The following is a 16,736-nucleotide window of genomic DNA, read 5'->3' as shown; positions in this document are numbered from 1 at the left end:
AGTCACACTATTATAAACAAAATCTTTAGAATTTCTCCAGTGTTACTTATTCCTTTTTTTTATCACAAATCTCAGAACATGTTGAAACTCAGCTTTGCAATTTCTGTTGTTCACTTTGTGAATGAAAAACTCTATTCACTTGTGTAATTACATAACTGTGCATATTTATCCAAGTCTAGATCTATGTAGTCAAGCTAGGACTGGATTCTACAATAATTGAATTGGGATGCCTACCATGCACTGTACCTTGTCTTAAATCTATACATTTTTATAACTTTTTTCCTCTTTTCTCATATCTTTCTGTTGGCATGCCATTGTTTCATTTAGTTTACATAGGAACTTTCTCTTGTTTGAGAAACCTTGCCCCATGTCTTCTTTGAAGGTATCATTCTCCATATATTGCAAAAGCTGAAATCTTCTAGAAGAAACTTATTTTCCTTTCTCTCTTGCTTTGAATCTCTCACACATTTTTCATTTGTGATCACTTACGCAAATATTCAGCATAAAGACAAAAAATATCACTTCATTGTGGCATTATCTAGGAAGTCTATTAAATGCTACTAATAATATATTTGTGCTTGTACTCACACATGATTAATTGATCGATGTAGTTATGGTGTTTGTGTTTTATATTTAATGTGGTTATAGATGATTTACATATTTTAACACATTTTAAATAATCTCATTTAGATTCTTGAAAATGAAGATGTTCTGCAGTAAATAGTTATAAGTTGCTTAGGTCTGAAGAGAGCTCTTAAAAGGCTTATACTGTAAAAAAGAAAAAAAATGTTAATATAAATTATTTCGAAGTAATGTTATTTGGTCATCATTCAACTAAATATAAGTGGCAAGTTGAAAGACATGAATAAGGAGATGGAATGAGTAGAGAAGGGAAAGATGAGAAGTTCAGTCTTTGACATACTGAGCTTGAGCTGACAATGAGGCATCCAGACAGAAATATCAGAGAAGCACTTGTAAATATAAAGTTGGCTAGAAGATGGGGTCCTAAGGTTGAACGGGGTGCTTTAGTATCCTCAGTATGCAGGAGATGCTGAAAGCAGGGAGGTGAGACTTTTCAGGATTGGGGCTATAAAAAAAGGACAGTTTGATTTCACCTATACAAAAATGCCTCTTTGAGCCATGTGATATAACATTTATATAGGTAACCTTAATCTTGTCTTTTTTTTGCATTTAGAACAACAATTTGCAACCTCTATACTATGCCACGGATTACAGAACCAGTTTGGCTTACGATGATGTCGGGGATGCCCGAGAAGAATCAACTCTGCCATCACTTTATGAAGGAATTTACTTTCCTAATGGAACAAGCTTCCAGGAACCAGTAAAGCATTCCTATATTATCTTTTTTTTTTCCTTTTTAAATCTTGTAGCAGTTTATTAAGGATCACATGCATAGCAGTGTCCTTTTCCCCCCATAAAAATGCCTCAAACCCATAAAGGATGCTATTTATCAGGATCTAAAAATGTACCCTCAGATGACAGTGAAGGGTAGAAACCTAAAAGAAAATTACCTCAATTGGTAACTAATTTCAATTTTCTCTTTGACGCCAAATTTAAACTGCTGAATTAACATTTTAAATCTTTAATTGTAGCATAATTTTCAATTCTAGACAAAAAACCACCATTAAAACAACAAAAAATGAAACAGAATTCAGTTGCTTAGTATCAATACTACTATATAACCCTGATAGCCAACAATAACTTGAAACACAACTATTATAAAATATTTTAAGTCTTTTTTCAGCCTCTTTAAGTCATGGTTCAATTCTGTTTCTAAAAAAAAAAGAGAGTTAATGTTGCTGTAAAAGATTTTAGCCAATGAGACCTGATGGCTGAGTGAAAGAATACAGATTTGCATAAACAGGAAGGGAAACTTAAGATGAACTGCCAAACCATATAATCTCCAAAGTGCTCAGTAACCAGATGCTGGGAAGCTACCAGCTGCCCAATATCATATGTTAACTACATTTTCTTAGCTGGGGGGGGGGAGGAAGGAATGTAGACTTGCCCTTGGGAATGGTGAAGAAAAGAACAAACCATTAAGGGGGAACTTTAAAAAAAAATTCAGCATGAGAAAGAAGAAACCACAAGAAAGGAAATCAAAATAAATTATGCTATGATTTTAACATAGCTAAATAAAAGCGATGATTTTGTTTTATGTAAGGTGGAGCATGATAGATTTTCAAGATTTTGTTATTTTACCCTCCAACAATAAAGAAGATTCCTGAAATTCCTGCCTTCTATGTTTCTTGAATTTGCTTTACTCAAAGGGCAGACAGTTGAACTGATGCAATTCCATCGTATATTGTATCCAGATTTCAAAGCTTCTTTAAGAATACTATTTATTTACTTATTAATTCAATTTTGAAGCCACTTGAATCCCTGGCAACTCTTAAGTGGCTTACCGATAAAAAATTAAGATCAAGAAACAGGAAGACAACTGGCCAGGGACACAACCCAAAGAACCAAACAGCAAAACAAGCACAATCTTAAACTAAGGTCTGAGAAAACAACCAGATCTTTAGCAATTTGTGGAAAATAAAAAAGGTGAGAGCAGTTCAAATCTCAGGATGATGGTGTATATCATTCTACAGGACAGGAACTATCACTGAGAAGGGACGCTTCTGAGGTTCCCCAAGATGTCACTGTTTAATTAATGGGACCAGGAGACATCTGGATAGAGGTGGTTCCTCACATAATCAGGCCCATGCAAGATTTTAGAAGTAATAATCAGGATCTTAAATTGCATCTGGAAGCCAGCTGTCAACCAGTGCAGTTTGAGAAGCAGCAGGGATGTTACAATAACCCAGTCAAGAGGTGACTGACTGAAGATCCTCTTGCGCTACTTGAGAGCACAATGTGATGTAGGCCAAGCCAAAAGTCCTTTTAAAGTTCTAAGGCATCTTCTTTTCCAGAAAAAAAATGGGGGGAGGGGGGAGAGTACATTTGAAATTCTAGTTGCCTTTAAAAATTATTAGCATTACACGTATTGGTTTCTTTTTTTTTTCCAATAATTTTTTTTATTTTTTTTTGTTACATAAACAACACATGCCCACAACAGTGGGGAAAAAAAATCAAAACAAAAAAGAACAAAAAACAAGACAGAGAAAAAAAAAACCAAAAAAAAAAAAACCCACAACAAGTATATGTTATAAAAAAGTATATCAGCTGGTTACAACAAGTTTAGCTAATGTTTAGCTAAAACAGGATATGAGGATTTGATGTCAATGGAGGATTTTATAAACAAGTAAATGAAATGTTAGCATGTGGTTATGGATTAAATCTTTGGCATAGTTAAGGATGAAGGATGTTTAATCAACTGTAGTCAACTAAAAGTGGAGGTATGATGATGTTAATATGGTAAACATTTGAGTTAAGATATTTGAATTAATATGAATTAATGGAAGAGATGCACAAAAATGTATTGGTTTCTTACAAAAATCTAACATTGTAGAATAAAACAAAGATCCAAGTGCGTTGTATTTAGTGGTTACAATTCAGAAACTCCGTGTGTTGGTAAAACACAACATCTGCATTCTGTTCCCCAATGTACCGTTTTTGAAACAGAAACCACAACATGATACTGTGTCAGAGTTTTGGAAATACCTTAGACTCTGTTCCCTGATCTGGAAATGTTAATTGAATTATCTCTTACATAAGGGACATGTATTACAGGCTTCCTTTTACAGAAGTAAATTCATTCAAAATCCCATACTTCAGTTCTTCAGTTTCTAAAGAATGTTCCTTTTTTCCCATCCAGATTTTTACCTGCTCTTCTAACTGCAGTTTTGACTAACCATCTGGCCTGGGTGCCAACTGTCATGCCAAATGGCCAGCCACCCATTCGAATATTTCTAGAGAAGCATTCCTCACAGACAGTGGACTTGTTGGCAAAGAGTCACCCGTACAACCCACTGTGGGCACAATTAGGTATGTTTTAAACTACCTCAGCATATTTCTTCCATAAACAAAATATCCTTTTGCTAAGCTGTTTAATTCCTGATTGCTAAAACAGATGTATTCGAACTTTAGTTTCTTGCCACATTTGTTAAGCGAATCTCTGCAGTTTTTAAGTTAGTAACGCAGTTGTTGAATGAATCTGGATTCCCCATTGACTTTGCTCATTAGAAGGTTGCAAAAGGTGATCACGTGACCCTGGGACACTGCAACCGTCATAATTGTGAGTCAATTGTCAAGCATCCAAGTGTAAATCACATGACCATGGTGATGGTGCAATGGTCATAAGTGTCAAAAACGGTCATAAATTACTTTGTTCAGTGCCGTTGTAACTTCAAATGATCACTTAATGAACTGTTGTAACTCAAGGACTACCTGTATTTCCAGGTTTGTTAGTCAAATTTCTTACAGTCTGATTCTATGCATATTTATTCAGAAATAAGCATTATGATAAATTATGAATTCTGAAGTGCAAAACTCTGGAAATTTATCCAGTTGATCTTAATAGATTGGGCACTGTTATGCATTAAGCAAATCACATTCTGTGGGAGTTTTATATACAAAGTTTCAAGACAGCTGCCAGTTTGTTTGTTTTTATTATGCCTGGGCCATATCTGTAGCGATGGTCAAAATGAGCTAAAAAATACAGGAGTAAGAATCAATTGACAGTAAGGTCATTGTACATTCTTATAGAGTAGTAACCAGATGAACAGCTGCATCTGAAATAGTTCCAAATAGAGAATGTCTAAAAGATGTTTGAAGAGAAGTTACAACATACTGTACATACTATGGAACAGTTTTTGGCTATAATCATCAACGTAGAACAGATTGATCTGATAGTAACAATTTGAGATAGAACCAATGCAACCAGAGTTCTCTGCAAACTATTCTGAGAGGTACCCTCCATCAATCATTTCTTTATGCATGTCCAGACATTTATAAATAATCTCAGAAATGCTATATCAGGCTTCATGACTTTGAATGATTTGCCCAGCCCTAGAGTTTAGTTTGGGGGGCATTCTCATTCTCTCTCTCTCTCTCTCTCTCTCCTCCTTCCCTCTCTCCTTCCCTCCCTCCCTCTCTATCTCTATCTATCTCTTTTAATTGCATTGCAAAATTCATGATAGGAAAGCCAGCTGGCTTGGTTCTTCTCCTGGTAGTTATTTCTGTCCTAAGTGTTGGGAAATAGAAAGATACTCTGCCTTCTCATAAATTTCAACAGTGACAGTGCCGCCTTAACAGCAAGTTTATGATTGTGAGATAGACAATGTGTGACTGTGTGTGTATATGCAGATTTGTGTTCCCTGCACCAATTTGGCTTAGAGCTGAAAAAGATAGTCCACTCTTAAGTCTTTACAGAAGATCTCCATTATAATTCAATTATTCTGTTGCATACTAAAAATAACAACATGCTGCTTTTATATTCTGTTTCCCAGGAGATCTGTATGGAGCCATTGGATCACCTGTGAGACTATCAAAAACGGTTGTGGTTGGCAAAAGGCAAGATCTTGTGCAACGTTTACTTTATTTCCTTACTTATTTCATAAGATGCTCGGAATTGCAAGAGACTCATCTTTTGGAAAATGGTGAGGATGAAGCCATAGTAATGCCTGGTACAGTCATCACCACAACACTAGCAAAAGGTGAGGTGGAGGAATCTGAATATGTGCTCATCACAATGCACAAGAACAGAAGCAATATATCCTTTCAAGAGACTGAAGAAGTTAGAACTTCTGACTGTGGTTGTAAATATTGCAAATGCCCTGTTAATCCTGATCAAAAAGCAGATGCTGTTTCAGGACTGGAGAAAGAAGATTCACAGAATGGCCTAAAGATGAATAAAGCTGCTTCATGTGAAAGCAGTGTGGAGCCTTCTCTTGTTGAAGAAAAGTCTGTTGAAGTTAAATGCAAAGAAGCACCAATGCCTTGTGCAGGAATACAGTTAGAAAGAGTAGTCTTCACAGGATCAGCTTCTGTGGAAACGTGTTTGTTGCCAGAGTCCAGTTTGGAACCAACTGGTGGATTATGGCAGAATAGAGAATTGATGGATTCTGACAATCAGCCTGTGGAACTGTTAAGATCAACAAGTACAATGGTAGAGAAGAAACCGCCCGATAAAATGTCATCTCATGCAATTCCTTGTAGTGTGGCTGAAGCTCAAACAAAGGTGACTTTCCTCATTGGAGATTCTATGTCCCCTGATTCAGACATTGAGTTGCGAAGTCAAATGGCTGAAGAACAAATGTCCAGGCACAGCAGCTATATGGAGATTGAAGAAGGAACAACTGCTGAGCAGAACTGTGAAAATCAAACCCTTGAGGACCAAAAAAGAGATCAGAATGTGCCTGAAAAGTTCCCTCAGGTTGCTATTGAGGTCCAGAATTGGAATCCTTACAGAGCAGAAAGTGAAAATTTGCTTACCGAATATTTTACTGAAGAAGGTTCTGCTGTAACCAGGACTATGGATGATATTCCAGTGGAAACAGCAAGAGACATTCTAGACTCTAATAGTAGCTTAGAATTTCCACCCAAAACTTTGAGTACAAAGAATAACAAATCCCCTAGTGAATTTTGTAAGTTTGTAGAATCTGTTCGTCAAGAGACTTGTAAAAACTGTTTTGCAAAGCAGGACCAAAGAGAAAAACTCTCCATATTTATCCCCCATGGGGAAAGAGAGAACTTAGAAAAAAAATCTGATCCAGGTGTGGATTGGGACATTCCAAGGAATGAAAGTTCTGATAGTGCTCTTGGTGACAGCGAAAGTGAGGATGCCGCTCATGATGCTGCAAGGACAAGCAGCAATTATTATGGGGCAGAACAAGAAGAATGGACAGAAGAAGAGGACATACCATTTCCTGGGTAGGTAGTATTTCTTGTAGTAATGTACATTTTCTCAAATCTGGATGATTCAGAGTAGACCAAATGAGGAAACCAAAGTCTTGTAGGCCAATATTTTTATTGAATATGTAATAAGAACAGAATCTTGCAAATCTGAATGTGGTGCCTCTTCCCTCCTTTCTTTTTCTTTGTGAGAACTAGGGAGGGTCTTGTCTGAGATGTCTCTCAGGTTACTATCAACCTTGGACTCAGCCCTCTTTTATCTGACCATTGTCTTGGTAGTAACTCTTCCCCCGTTTCCTCAAGGTCATTCCCTCTTCCCTGTCCAGTGATTTACTACATTCCTCCCAAATACCTGGATCGGGAGGCCCTTCAGACAGTCACTCACACCCTTGTGACCTCAAGACTGGATTATTGTAATGCGCTCTACATGGGGCTGCCCTTGAAGAGTGTTCGAAGATTCCAATTAGTCCAGAATGCAGCCGCGCGAGCGATTGTGGGTGCACCAAGGTACACCCATGTTACACCTATCCTCCGTGAGCTGCACTGGCTACCTATTAGTCTCCGAATCCGTTTCAAGGTGCTGGTCGCTACCTATAAAGCCCTACATGGCATCGGACCTGGGTACCTGAGAGACCGCCTCCTGCCGATTACCTCTCTCAGACCAATTAGATTGCACAGGTTGGGTCTCCTCTGGATTCCATCTGCCAGCCAATGTCGGCTGGCGACTCCCCGGGGGAGAGCCTTCTCTGTTGCAGCTCCGGCCCTCTGGAACGAGCTCCCTGTTGAAATCCGGATCCTTACTACCCTCCCGGCCTTCCGCAAAGCCACCAAGTCCTGGCTGTTCCAGCAGGCTGGGGGGAGCTGAGAAGCATCTACCTCCACAGAAATTGTGAATATTGGTTTTGTTTTTAATATGTTGTCTTTGTCTCGTTCCCCCCTTTCCCTTGTCTTTTGTGAGCCGCCCGGAGTCCTCCAGGAGTGGGCGGCATACAAGACAAATAAATAATAAATAAATAAATAGTGGTTTTGAAGATAGTAGCCAAACATGTAGATGTATGTGTGTAAGGGTTAAACTCATATTGGAGAAAATGCTATGTATTTACTGTAATTATTTAACTGGGTTTCTTTCTTGGCATTACTTTTAAGAAATGCAGTAATGCAAATGATACCTATTTCACTGAAGCTGCAATTTAAAGAGTCTCTAATTACCTTTCACACTTTGTGGGATATAACCCTAATTTAGGATAAGTTATTTAAAGGAAGACGGTTGTTTAAAAAAATACTATGACTATTATCAACCAGGTTTATATAGTTTTTTCATGTCTATTCTATGATCCAACTAGAAGTTTCTTTAATCCATATTCTAACCTTGATCCACAGTGAAGATGACCCAATTTGCACTAAAATTGATCTTATGCTTATGCACGATAGACAGACTTTATTATGATCGGTTGAAAACAAAACATGTTAAAATAAGAATAAAAACACAAAACAGAATAAGAATGTTACATGTTGGTGATTTCATAGGTAGACAGTTGGAGTATGTCTAATTTTACAGGCAGTATTTTAAAATTTGGCTATTTTCAAGGAAATGCTGTTGTAATAATCATAAGTGCATAAAAATGATCAATATAGGAGCTTATATATGTATAGGTCCCACAGAAATCAGTGAAATGTTGGTGGCGTTGATGCTATAGTTGCCCACTGTAGTCTTTCGATGAAGTAGAGAGAAATCAGTGCTAGTTATAGTATATATGCCCATGTTATACCTTTTTTTCAGGTCAAAATTAATTGAAGTGAACTCTGTCCAGCCCAGTATTGCCAATTTTGGAAGGTCCTTGCTAGGTGGCTACTGTCCATTTTACGTACCTGACTTTGTTTTGCAAGGACTAGGAAATGATGAGAAACTGAGACACTGTTTGATGTCAGATTTGTCGCATGCTGTGCAGGTAATTTAAACTATATTCAACAGATGAAATATATCTCAAACTCAATAAAAGGAAATATTTCTGAAGCCTTGCTAGAACAGGCATGGAGTTTAAAAAAAATTCATGATCTCATTCAGAAAATATTCTTATCATTTCATAGAAAAAAGACTTATTCATTATAGGCTAAGAAACTTTGGCTAAGGATCTTTAGATGTTCTCTTCCTTGAGGTCACATTTAATTCTCAAATTAGAGTCTAATCTTGCATTCACTATTTAGTGTTATTATTTATGTAACCACTGATTAAATGTTTATGTTTGAGAAATAGGTATTAGTGGTAAAGAACTCATCATGTCCTGCTTAGAAGATTTTAAAGGCATCTGGTTGGCCCTTTGTTTAAACTGAATTCTACATTCATAAAATTCATAATCTGATCTACAAAGGGAACATTTATATTTTAAATTATTATTTAAGTTTTTCCACTTGTTACTGGAACTAAAAAGTGTAATATGGTGTTGCTCTTACCAATGTAGGCAATTAGTAATGAACTATGAACAGGAACATGTATATTAAATATGACCTTAAAATTAACTTTACATGTGCCATGGCTTTGTAAGGTTAGCAGCTGGTTGTATTTTTGTCCAACAACTTCCTGTTCAGTAGTGACCTAAAGATTAACACTACTCAGGAAATATAGGTCATCATTTTCTGGCTTGTGATTTGAAATGGGTGTTTTCCGTTCATTTTCAAACAAAAGGAAAAAAAAATGTTTCCCTCAGATTACCGTACAGATAATCTCAATTTAATGACCACAATTGAGCCCAGAATTTCTATTGCTAACTGAGCCGTTTGTTAAGTGATAAGACAATATACTGTATATAGACCTCCATACACATTGACAGACGTTCCCATACACAACACTGGCTGTGAGAGAGAATGGATATAATTTTGGTGATTTGAGGGCCTCAATCATTTAGGCTTTTGTGGTTCAAATGTAAACAACTTGGGCACATTTGATCTGCTTCAGAACTACTACAAACTCATTATTTTACAAGTGCTTCTCTTTTGCTCCCTCTGCTGGTGTTTGTGCCTAGGCAGGCTTGTGGCTACAACTTCACAATTTCACAATATGAATTGGAAGATGACATCCTTAAACAGCTTCATTTGCAAATTGAAAAAAAAAAAGATAGAACCAGTCTAAGGCGCTTTTGATCTACATCAGTTTAGTTGATGTAAACCGAAGCACTCTTGCACAAACGTACAAAGGAAGAGAAAGAGATCTTTAAATAAGTTTCAGAGCTTGTGTGTGAAGCTCTTCTTGAAAATGAGATCTGGAACTGTTGTTGAACTTCAAAATTCAAAATTGCCTTGAATGTGTAGACTGACTTTTGTATTTGTTTATAGCCTGTGTCTTTATTACAGTGAATATACTAAGAGTTTGTTTCATTAAATTAGATACTGCCTTTGGTGGAATTGCAGCTTTTCTCAAAACACTGCATCTCTGCTGTTGCTGATACCCTGTTTGACCTCTGATTCTAAATTATTTTGAGATTTTCATTCTCAAAGCAAGTTTACTGAGAAAGTTCTCCTACACCATTGGTTGTTGGCTATAATATCTTTAATACCAAAGTCACATTTGTTAAATGCCATGTATCCGTTTGACTTCCAGCATCCTGTTCTGGATGAACCAATTGCAGAAGCTGTCTGCATTATCGCAGATACTGATAAATGGACAGTGCAAGTGGCCAGTAGCCAGAGACGAATCATCGACAACAAACTTGGGAAAGATGTACTAGTCTCTAACCTTGTCTCCAACCTGCTTCATTCCACTCTTCATCTTTATAAGCATAATTTATCTCCAAATTTTGTAAGTACTTGGGCAGCTGAACTGTGAATTGGAATCCTGCGGTTTCTGTCGCTTTGCTACATTACTGTATTTGCCCACTCCCCCAAAAATCAAAATATCTTTAGTTTCTTTGACTTCAGTTGAATTTATTTTTGTATGTGAACTCTAGTTATTCTTACAAACTTTGGAATTTCCCAGCAAATTTAGCAATTCTTCAACTTCTGATTGTTTCCCAAGACTGATGTTTCTGAACAGAACAGCAGAAGTAGATGGAGATTATTCTCCAAAAATATAATCTAAAGCTCCCACTCTTGGGTTTTGTTTCTTACGTTAATGAAACATGAAATTGCAAACTACAAACTATTTAGTTTTCATATTTGAATGTATAACCCCAATAACTGAAAAAATGTTACAAAATCCGTCAGAGTGGCCACAACTTGTCACTTTGCAACAATTTAATATTTATTCATTGCTTGCCTCTTTTCCATTATTTCTTCCTAAGCCTTTCACATACACTCCCACTTTTCCTATAATATGCTTGATTTTGAAAGTTTAAAGAGCACTGTATGCATACAATCAAAGGCTATTTTGAAAACTGATAGTCAACAATCAATTAAAATTATCTTCATGAAACTAAATCAGAATAGATTATCCATTATCTCTGCACTCTTTTTTTTTTTTTTTTTTGCTTTATTTCAGAAATACTTGTGGATATGTAGCAGGATGAGTTTTATAGCAGGAATGTTTTCCATTGAGTATCTTTCTTCTATTTTAAGATTATCATTAGTCTTTTTTTTTAATTTAACAAAAACCCAAGTAGTAGGGGGTATATTAAGCTCTGCAACCTACTGTAAGCATTACTTCTGAGGCTGAAAAAGATTAAGGAGATGATTTGATAAACAGGCAGCTGCCAGGTTTTCCATGACTTGCAAAGATATGGATTTTTGCCTCTTCACAGGACATTTGTTAAGAGAAAGAGTGTCAGCTTTCACATTAAGAAATTATTCAAGTTCTGTATGAGTAAGAATCCAGTTGCTGAAATTCCTGTATCCTGTTCTTCCTCACTCAATAAGCCTAGTTAATGAAAGCTGTACAAGAATCTTGTTTGGAAGACTTACCTTAACTGGTTGCGTTAACTGTCAAACTTCATCAACTATCAAGAATTAATGCTGTTAATGTCTAATATCTTTACTGATTATAGTTACAACTACATGTAAGCATATTCAGATTTGTATGTGCCTACAATAAAGACCTATCGGCCAATGTTGTGATGTTATTGTTTCTTTTTTCATTTGTTCCTAGTGTATCATGCATCTAGAAGATCGGTTGCAGGAGTTGTATTTTAAGAGCAAAATGTTGTCGGAATATCTCAAAGGCCAAATGCGGGTTCATGTGAAGGAACTGGGAGTAGTACTGGGGTATGTTTTCTATCCAATTCTTGGTCCTGTTTACTTGTTTATTTTGAATATACAACTTGTAGGACTATTTGTAACAAACGTTTCATAGTTGGGAACAGCTTTACTGACTTGATCTGCAATTCAGATCTAATTTCCTTTCACACTGAACTTTTTACTAGGAAAGCATATCTACTGAGTTGCAGAGTTTAAATTATAACCTACTTGGAGCAGGAAAGATAGGTTTCACCAGCTGCTTGGCTATTAACTCTTGTGGGAAACAAAGATAACTTTAAGCAAGAAGAGTCTATCTAAGGGCAGCAATTAGAGCTGACTGTTGGTAAATTACAGGGTAATTTTTGGAAGAACAAAAGTTTGTATGTACGGTATATCTCAATATGTTGTTCTTATGCAGTATAAGAATCTACTATAAAACCAGTCCTTAAAGCTATATTTGTAAGCAGCATATAAAATAAGGCCAATACAAAGGACATATTTTCTTAGTGTATGCTTTCCTTTTTCTTGGGTTCCAATTTATTCATATCTAATTTTAAGAAAGCATTCCAAACTTAAACCAGTGATCAAAAATTGTGTACTTGAAAATGTTCAGAATTTCGTCTATCTACTTTTGATTTCCAAGACAGCTGAAACAAGTACATCTTTAGAAAGCAAATCTGTTGTCAGATTTCTGACAACAGACTTGGGGTCCTGGGGGAATTGCTTCTTGTGACCATCAGTCCCGTCATATGTATTTATGAAATAAGTGTTTGCATTCTTTAATTACAGTAACATCCAGAGGTTACTCTAATATATTTAAAGTACATTGACAGTTCATATAAACAGGCTGTTTATGTTTTAATAAACTAACTAGAAGTACTTTTACAGAAGAAAATTATAATGAGCTTCAGAACTTTTCAAGTCAGGGTAGTTGTTGATAATATTTCTTTGTCTTGTAGGATTGAGTCCAGTGACCTCCCTTTATTGGCAGCTGTAGCAAGCACCCACTCTCCATATGTTGCCCAGATTCTTCTCTAAAACACCAAAAGGGCAAAGACAATAATTCTATTTTTATAAAACGGAAGACAAGGAAACAGACATGAACTTCCATTTTCCAGACTCGTTCTTGCTTGCAGGCAAGTGACTTGAACAACCTGCCAGCTTGATAATGTGCCTCTGCAAGTGAACACATAAATGTACGAACATGTTCCCCTTCTTTTCCTTGCCTATTCATTTAAAAATCAACCAACCAACCAACCAATGGAACAGAGATTCAGATGACTAAAGAAGACACTAGAGCTTGGAGTACTGTACATGGTTTGGACAAGGATTGCCAAAGTGATTGTAACTGCAGACTGTTGAATTACAGGATCACCAGAATGAAGAGCTCCTTTGTGACCTCCAAAGTGCTGTTGGTGCTTGTACAAGGGATTGGAACCAGCTAATGTTTGAAGCCAATGAATAGTATATTTATAATGCATAATGACAAAGCTCTTTTTGTAACCAATTCAACTGCATTAGAAGGACAACAAAATGTTTATTTGATAAAGGCAGTTGGATTGTAACCAATTCAACTGTGCCAGAGGTGCAGAAATTAATTGTTAATGGCAGGTAGGAGTTGGGAAGGTAGCGTGCAATTCTTTCCGTAGGAGGAGGCCTGGGTGTAATATTTGTATGAATGCTTGATATTGATTGAGAATGAGTGAATAAATTTGAATGTGTGTGTGTATGTGTGTGTGTGTGTTTTTGTAGATTTTCACGGGTGTAGGTATGCTGGACTTGTTGTTTTCGGGTCTCAATCTCAATCTTACATGGAAAAAGACCCGAATACAACAAGACCAGCATACAAACACGCACGCGCCCACACGCACACACACACACATTTATATCCCCCATTTGGGTGCAAAATTGACATTATGCTTGTTATGTTCTGATGATGATAATACTACTGTTTAAAGATTACAGAAAACAAATATTTGTTTTTTTAATTAAAAAAAGGAAAAAGCTGAACAAATGTTCTGTAATATTTTGTTAGTTTTTTTAACAAGAATTCCCCTTTTGATCATGCTTGATTTGGGATGCTATAAAGAAAAAACCAGGTGCTGTTAAACCTTTTTTTTTTTAAAAAAGAGGATGTTGTAAGAGCTTTATTACATATTGGTGTTCCATTAATTTCAGCGTATTTTTCAAAAAATTCAGAAGAGTATGAATTATTGAGAATTTATACCTTAGAAATTATATAATTTCTGTAATAGAATTAAAAGACTGCTAAATTCTTTAACTATCCTGACAAATTTTAAGCCTTAAAATTCAATTTGTTTGCATGGTATTAATTATTAGGCCATTCTGATGAGATCACTTTTCTAACCTGTTTATTAAGAACTGGTTTACAATCTAATCATATGCATGCTTTGAAGTAAGTCCCAGGAAGTTTAATGGGATTTACAAGTTCTATCCAATTGTTTCCTCTGGCAATCACTCTGTGCCCACTTACAATCTTTGGGGGAAGACCTGGAAGTATGAAGAAAAGGCAAACTATGCCATCCCCTTTCATCCTATGCTATCATTTTGGTCATGATTAAGCAGTAAATAATTCTGGTATGGGACCTGTAAGTTATAAATATTATAAATCAATGTGAAGAGCCCCCCAGATGTCTTGCAGCTAAAATTCTAAGAATTCTCTGTCAAATGGATTTTTGGGAGCTGTAGTTCCAAAAGACGTAGTAGTTTTTAATTTGGGAATGATGATATTATTTTGAATCATTTTTTTTGAATTAAATAAGGGGAAATGGCATTAAAAACATTTAAATACATTCCCCTGTATATAGTCAAGCATCAACAACATAGCAAATTGCTCTATTTTGTGATATTTTGATTCAGTTGAACTCAAAACACATTTTTTCCTAATTCAGACACACATGAAGTTGTTGACTTTTTTTTTCTTTTGATCTATTTTTGAAGATTGCTAGAGTCTTTCCTCCTTGGCGTTGCTGGAAAACATATCACAAGGTATGCTCACATTGCCCTTGTCCATAATAAAAACAGTTCTTATGGAGCTACTTTGATAACACTATTGCTATGTACTATGACTGTATTAGGTCTGTGGCATTAATAGTAATAGGAGGAAACCCCATCCTACTTTTTAAATTAATCTGGGAACTTTAAAACAGTTTAAACTGGTTAAGGTATAGGGCAGCTTTACAAATAAATGATCGTTTATTTTATGGCACAGTAGACTGTGCAGTCTATTAAAATTTTAAACAATAATTGGACAGAGCCTAAAACTATTTTCTCTAGTAAAATCTTATCACTTGTTAAAAGATCCCTGCTTCCCCACTTCTTACTGTTTGATTGCTTCTCCAGCATTTGGTGTTTTAGTTTTTTTTAAACTGGACAAAATAACTACCTTACAAAGCAAGGTTTATTAAGTTTTTTTTTTCATTTTCACTTATTTTCCACTTTCACTTTCACTTATTTTCAAATACTTGCCGCAATAGGCAGGATTGGGGCTAATATTACAGAAAAAAACTATTAAAAATGAATAAGAATTCAGTTTTTATTTGAATACAGTTTATGATAAAATAAAGTCACAATAATATGTACAGACTATTCTTCCGCATTAGAAATACTTGTTCCTTGACAGTCAAGGAACAGTTTTAGTAACATACTTGAGAAGTGAATAGAAATCCATATAAAATAATATTCAATTTCCATCAGACCACATAGATAAATGTGGCCTCCCCTTTCATTTACCTGTTACACATGCCCTAAGTTTTCCAAACATTTAAAAATATTTTTTTCTGGTATAAAAATTCATCTCTACACCTGCACATTAGCTAACAGTGTATTCAAAAATTAACATTCAGTCTGCTGGCCCTTTGAAGTGGTAGGCGTAAGCAAGTGGGTGGGTTTAGTATTTAACTTTTTGGGCCATTGTTTTTAGAACAAATTGAAAGATAAGAAACTTTGCAAATCAGGCTGTCTCCCCAGTAAGCAATGTGAACCCTGAGAGTTTAGGCTGATTTTAATACAGATGTCACTCACTAATGGCTGCACTAAATTTTGGATTAAGTAGGCATAGATTTGCCTTTTGTAGTTAAAATTAATTAAGCTTGGGTTGGTCATTAAGGTAACCCCAGAGAACAGCAAGCATGGGCTCAATTGTTTATCATATCTTAATAGAAAGAAATTGGGACAAAAATAAATGCATGGTTAGATTTTTAAGTGATTCTCATCAGGTGGCTACATTATAATTGTGCTAAAATTTGATTTTTTTAAACAATGGGATCTAAAAGTGTCTGAAAACAGAAGCTACAACTATGACAGGGAAAAGGGGTTTTCAATAGTCAAGGACACCTGATTTATAATATTTTCTATGGTTCTTTCCAACTGAGAAATAATTTGCATTCCAGTTTGAACATAAATCTGTCTCCCATCCCTCACCCTCATATATCTTGCAGACAATCACCTTGAACATGTTTAGTAAAGAAACTGCAGGTTTCAAGGATTTCCACGTTGAAAAAAGTGATGAATGTGTTGGACGTGCTGATAAAAGTCTGCAGTACTGAAAGCCATAATTTTAACTCAAATGTTTAAGTCCCACAGGGGTTTCCACACTTTAGCTTCATGCCAGATATTCTGCAACTTACATTTTTTGCAAAAGGATAGGACAGTTTACACCATAAGCTTTTGTTATCTCCAGTCAACTTTCTTTCCTCCATTATTCTGAAGTGAAGGTCATAATTACTCAAAAT

General features: G+C 35.8%; 1 protein-coding gene across 3 annotated transcripts in view; it reads left to right on the top strand.

Moving 5' to 3' along the window:
• The window catches only part of FNIP1 (folliculin interacting protein 1), a 102,890-nt gene extending 87,560 nt beyond the window's left edge, over positions 1–15,330 (top strand). For all 3 annotated transcript variants that reach the window (XM_014052001.2, XM_014051998.2, XM_014051999.2), the window contains 7 exons: positions 1,196–1,342; positions 3,782–3,951; positions 5,415–6,837; positions 8,600–8,768; positions 10,415–10,612; positions 11,894–12,009; positions 12,942–15,330. In XM_014052001.2, coding sequence (XP_013907476.2) covers positions 1,196–1,342; positions 3,782–3,951; positions 5,415–6,837; positions 8,600–8,768; positions 10,415–10,612; positions 11,894–12,009; positions 12,942–13,020 — 2,302 coding nt within the window. In that variant the 3' untranslated portion in view covers positions 13,021–15,330. The remainder of the gene's footprint in view (positions 1–1,195; positions 1,343–3,781; positions 3,952–5,414; positions 6,838–8,599; positions 8,769–10,414; positions 10,613–11,893; positions 12,010–12,941) is intronic.
• The last annotated feature ends 1,406 nt before the right edge of the window (positions 15,331–16,736 follow it).

Source organism: Thamnophis sirtalis, unplaced genomic scaffold, assembly GCF_051295495.1.
Source record: "Thamnophis sirtalis isolate CommonGarterSnake01/CBP01778 unplaced genomic scaffold, rThaSir2_p1.2 scaffold_3, whole genome shotgun sequence".
Taxonomy (NCBI): domain Eukaryota; kingdom Metazoa; phylum Chordata; class Lepidosauria; order Squamata; family Natricidae; genus Thamnophis; species Thamnophis sirtalis.
Note: the sequence above shows the minus strand (reverse complement) of the source record. Positions and strands in the feature narration are given on the sequence as shown.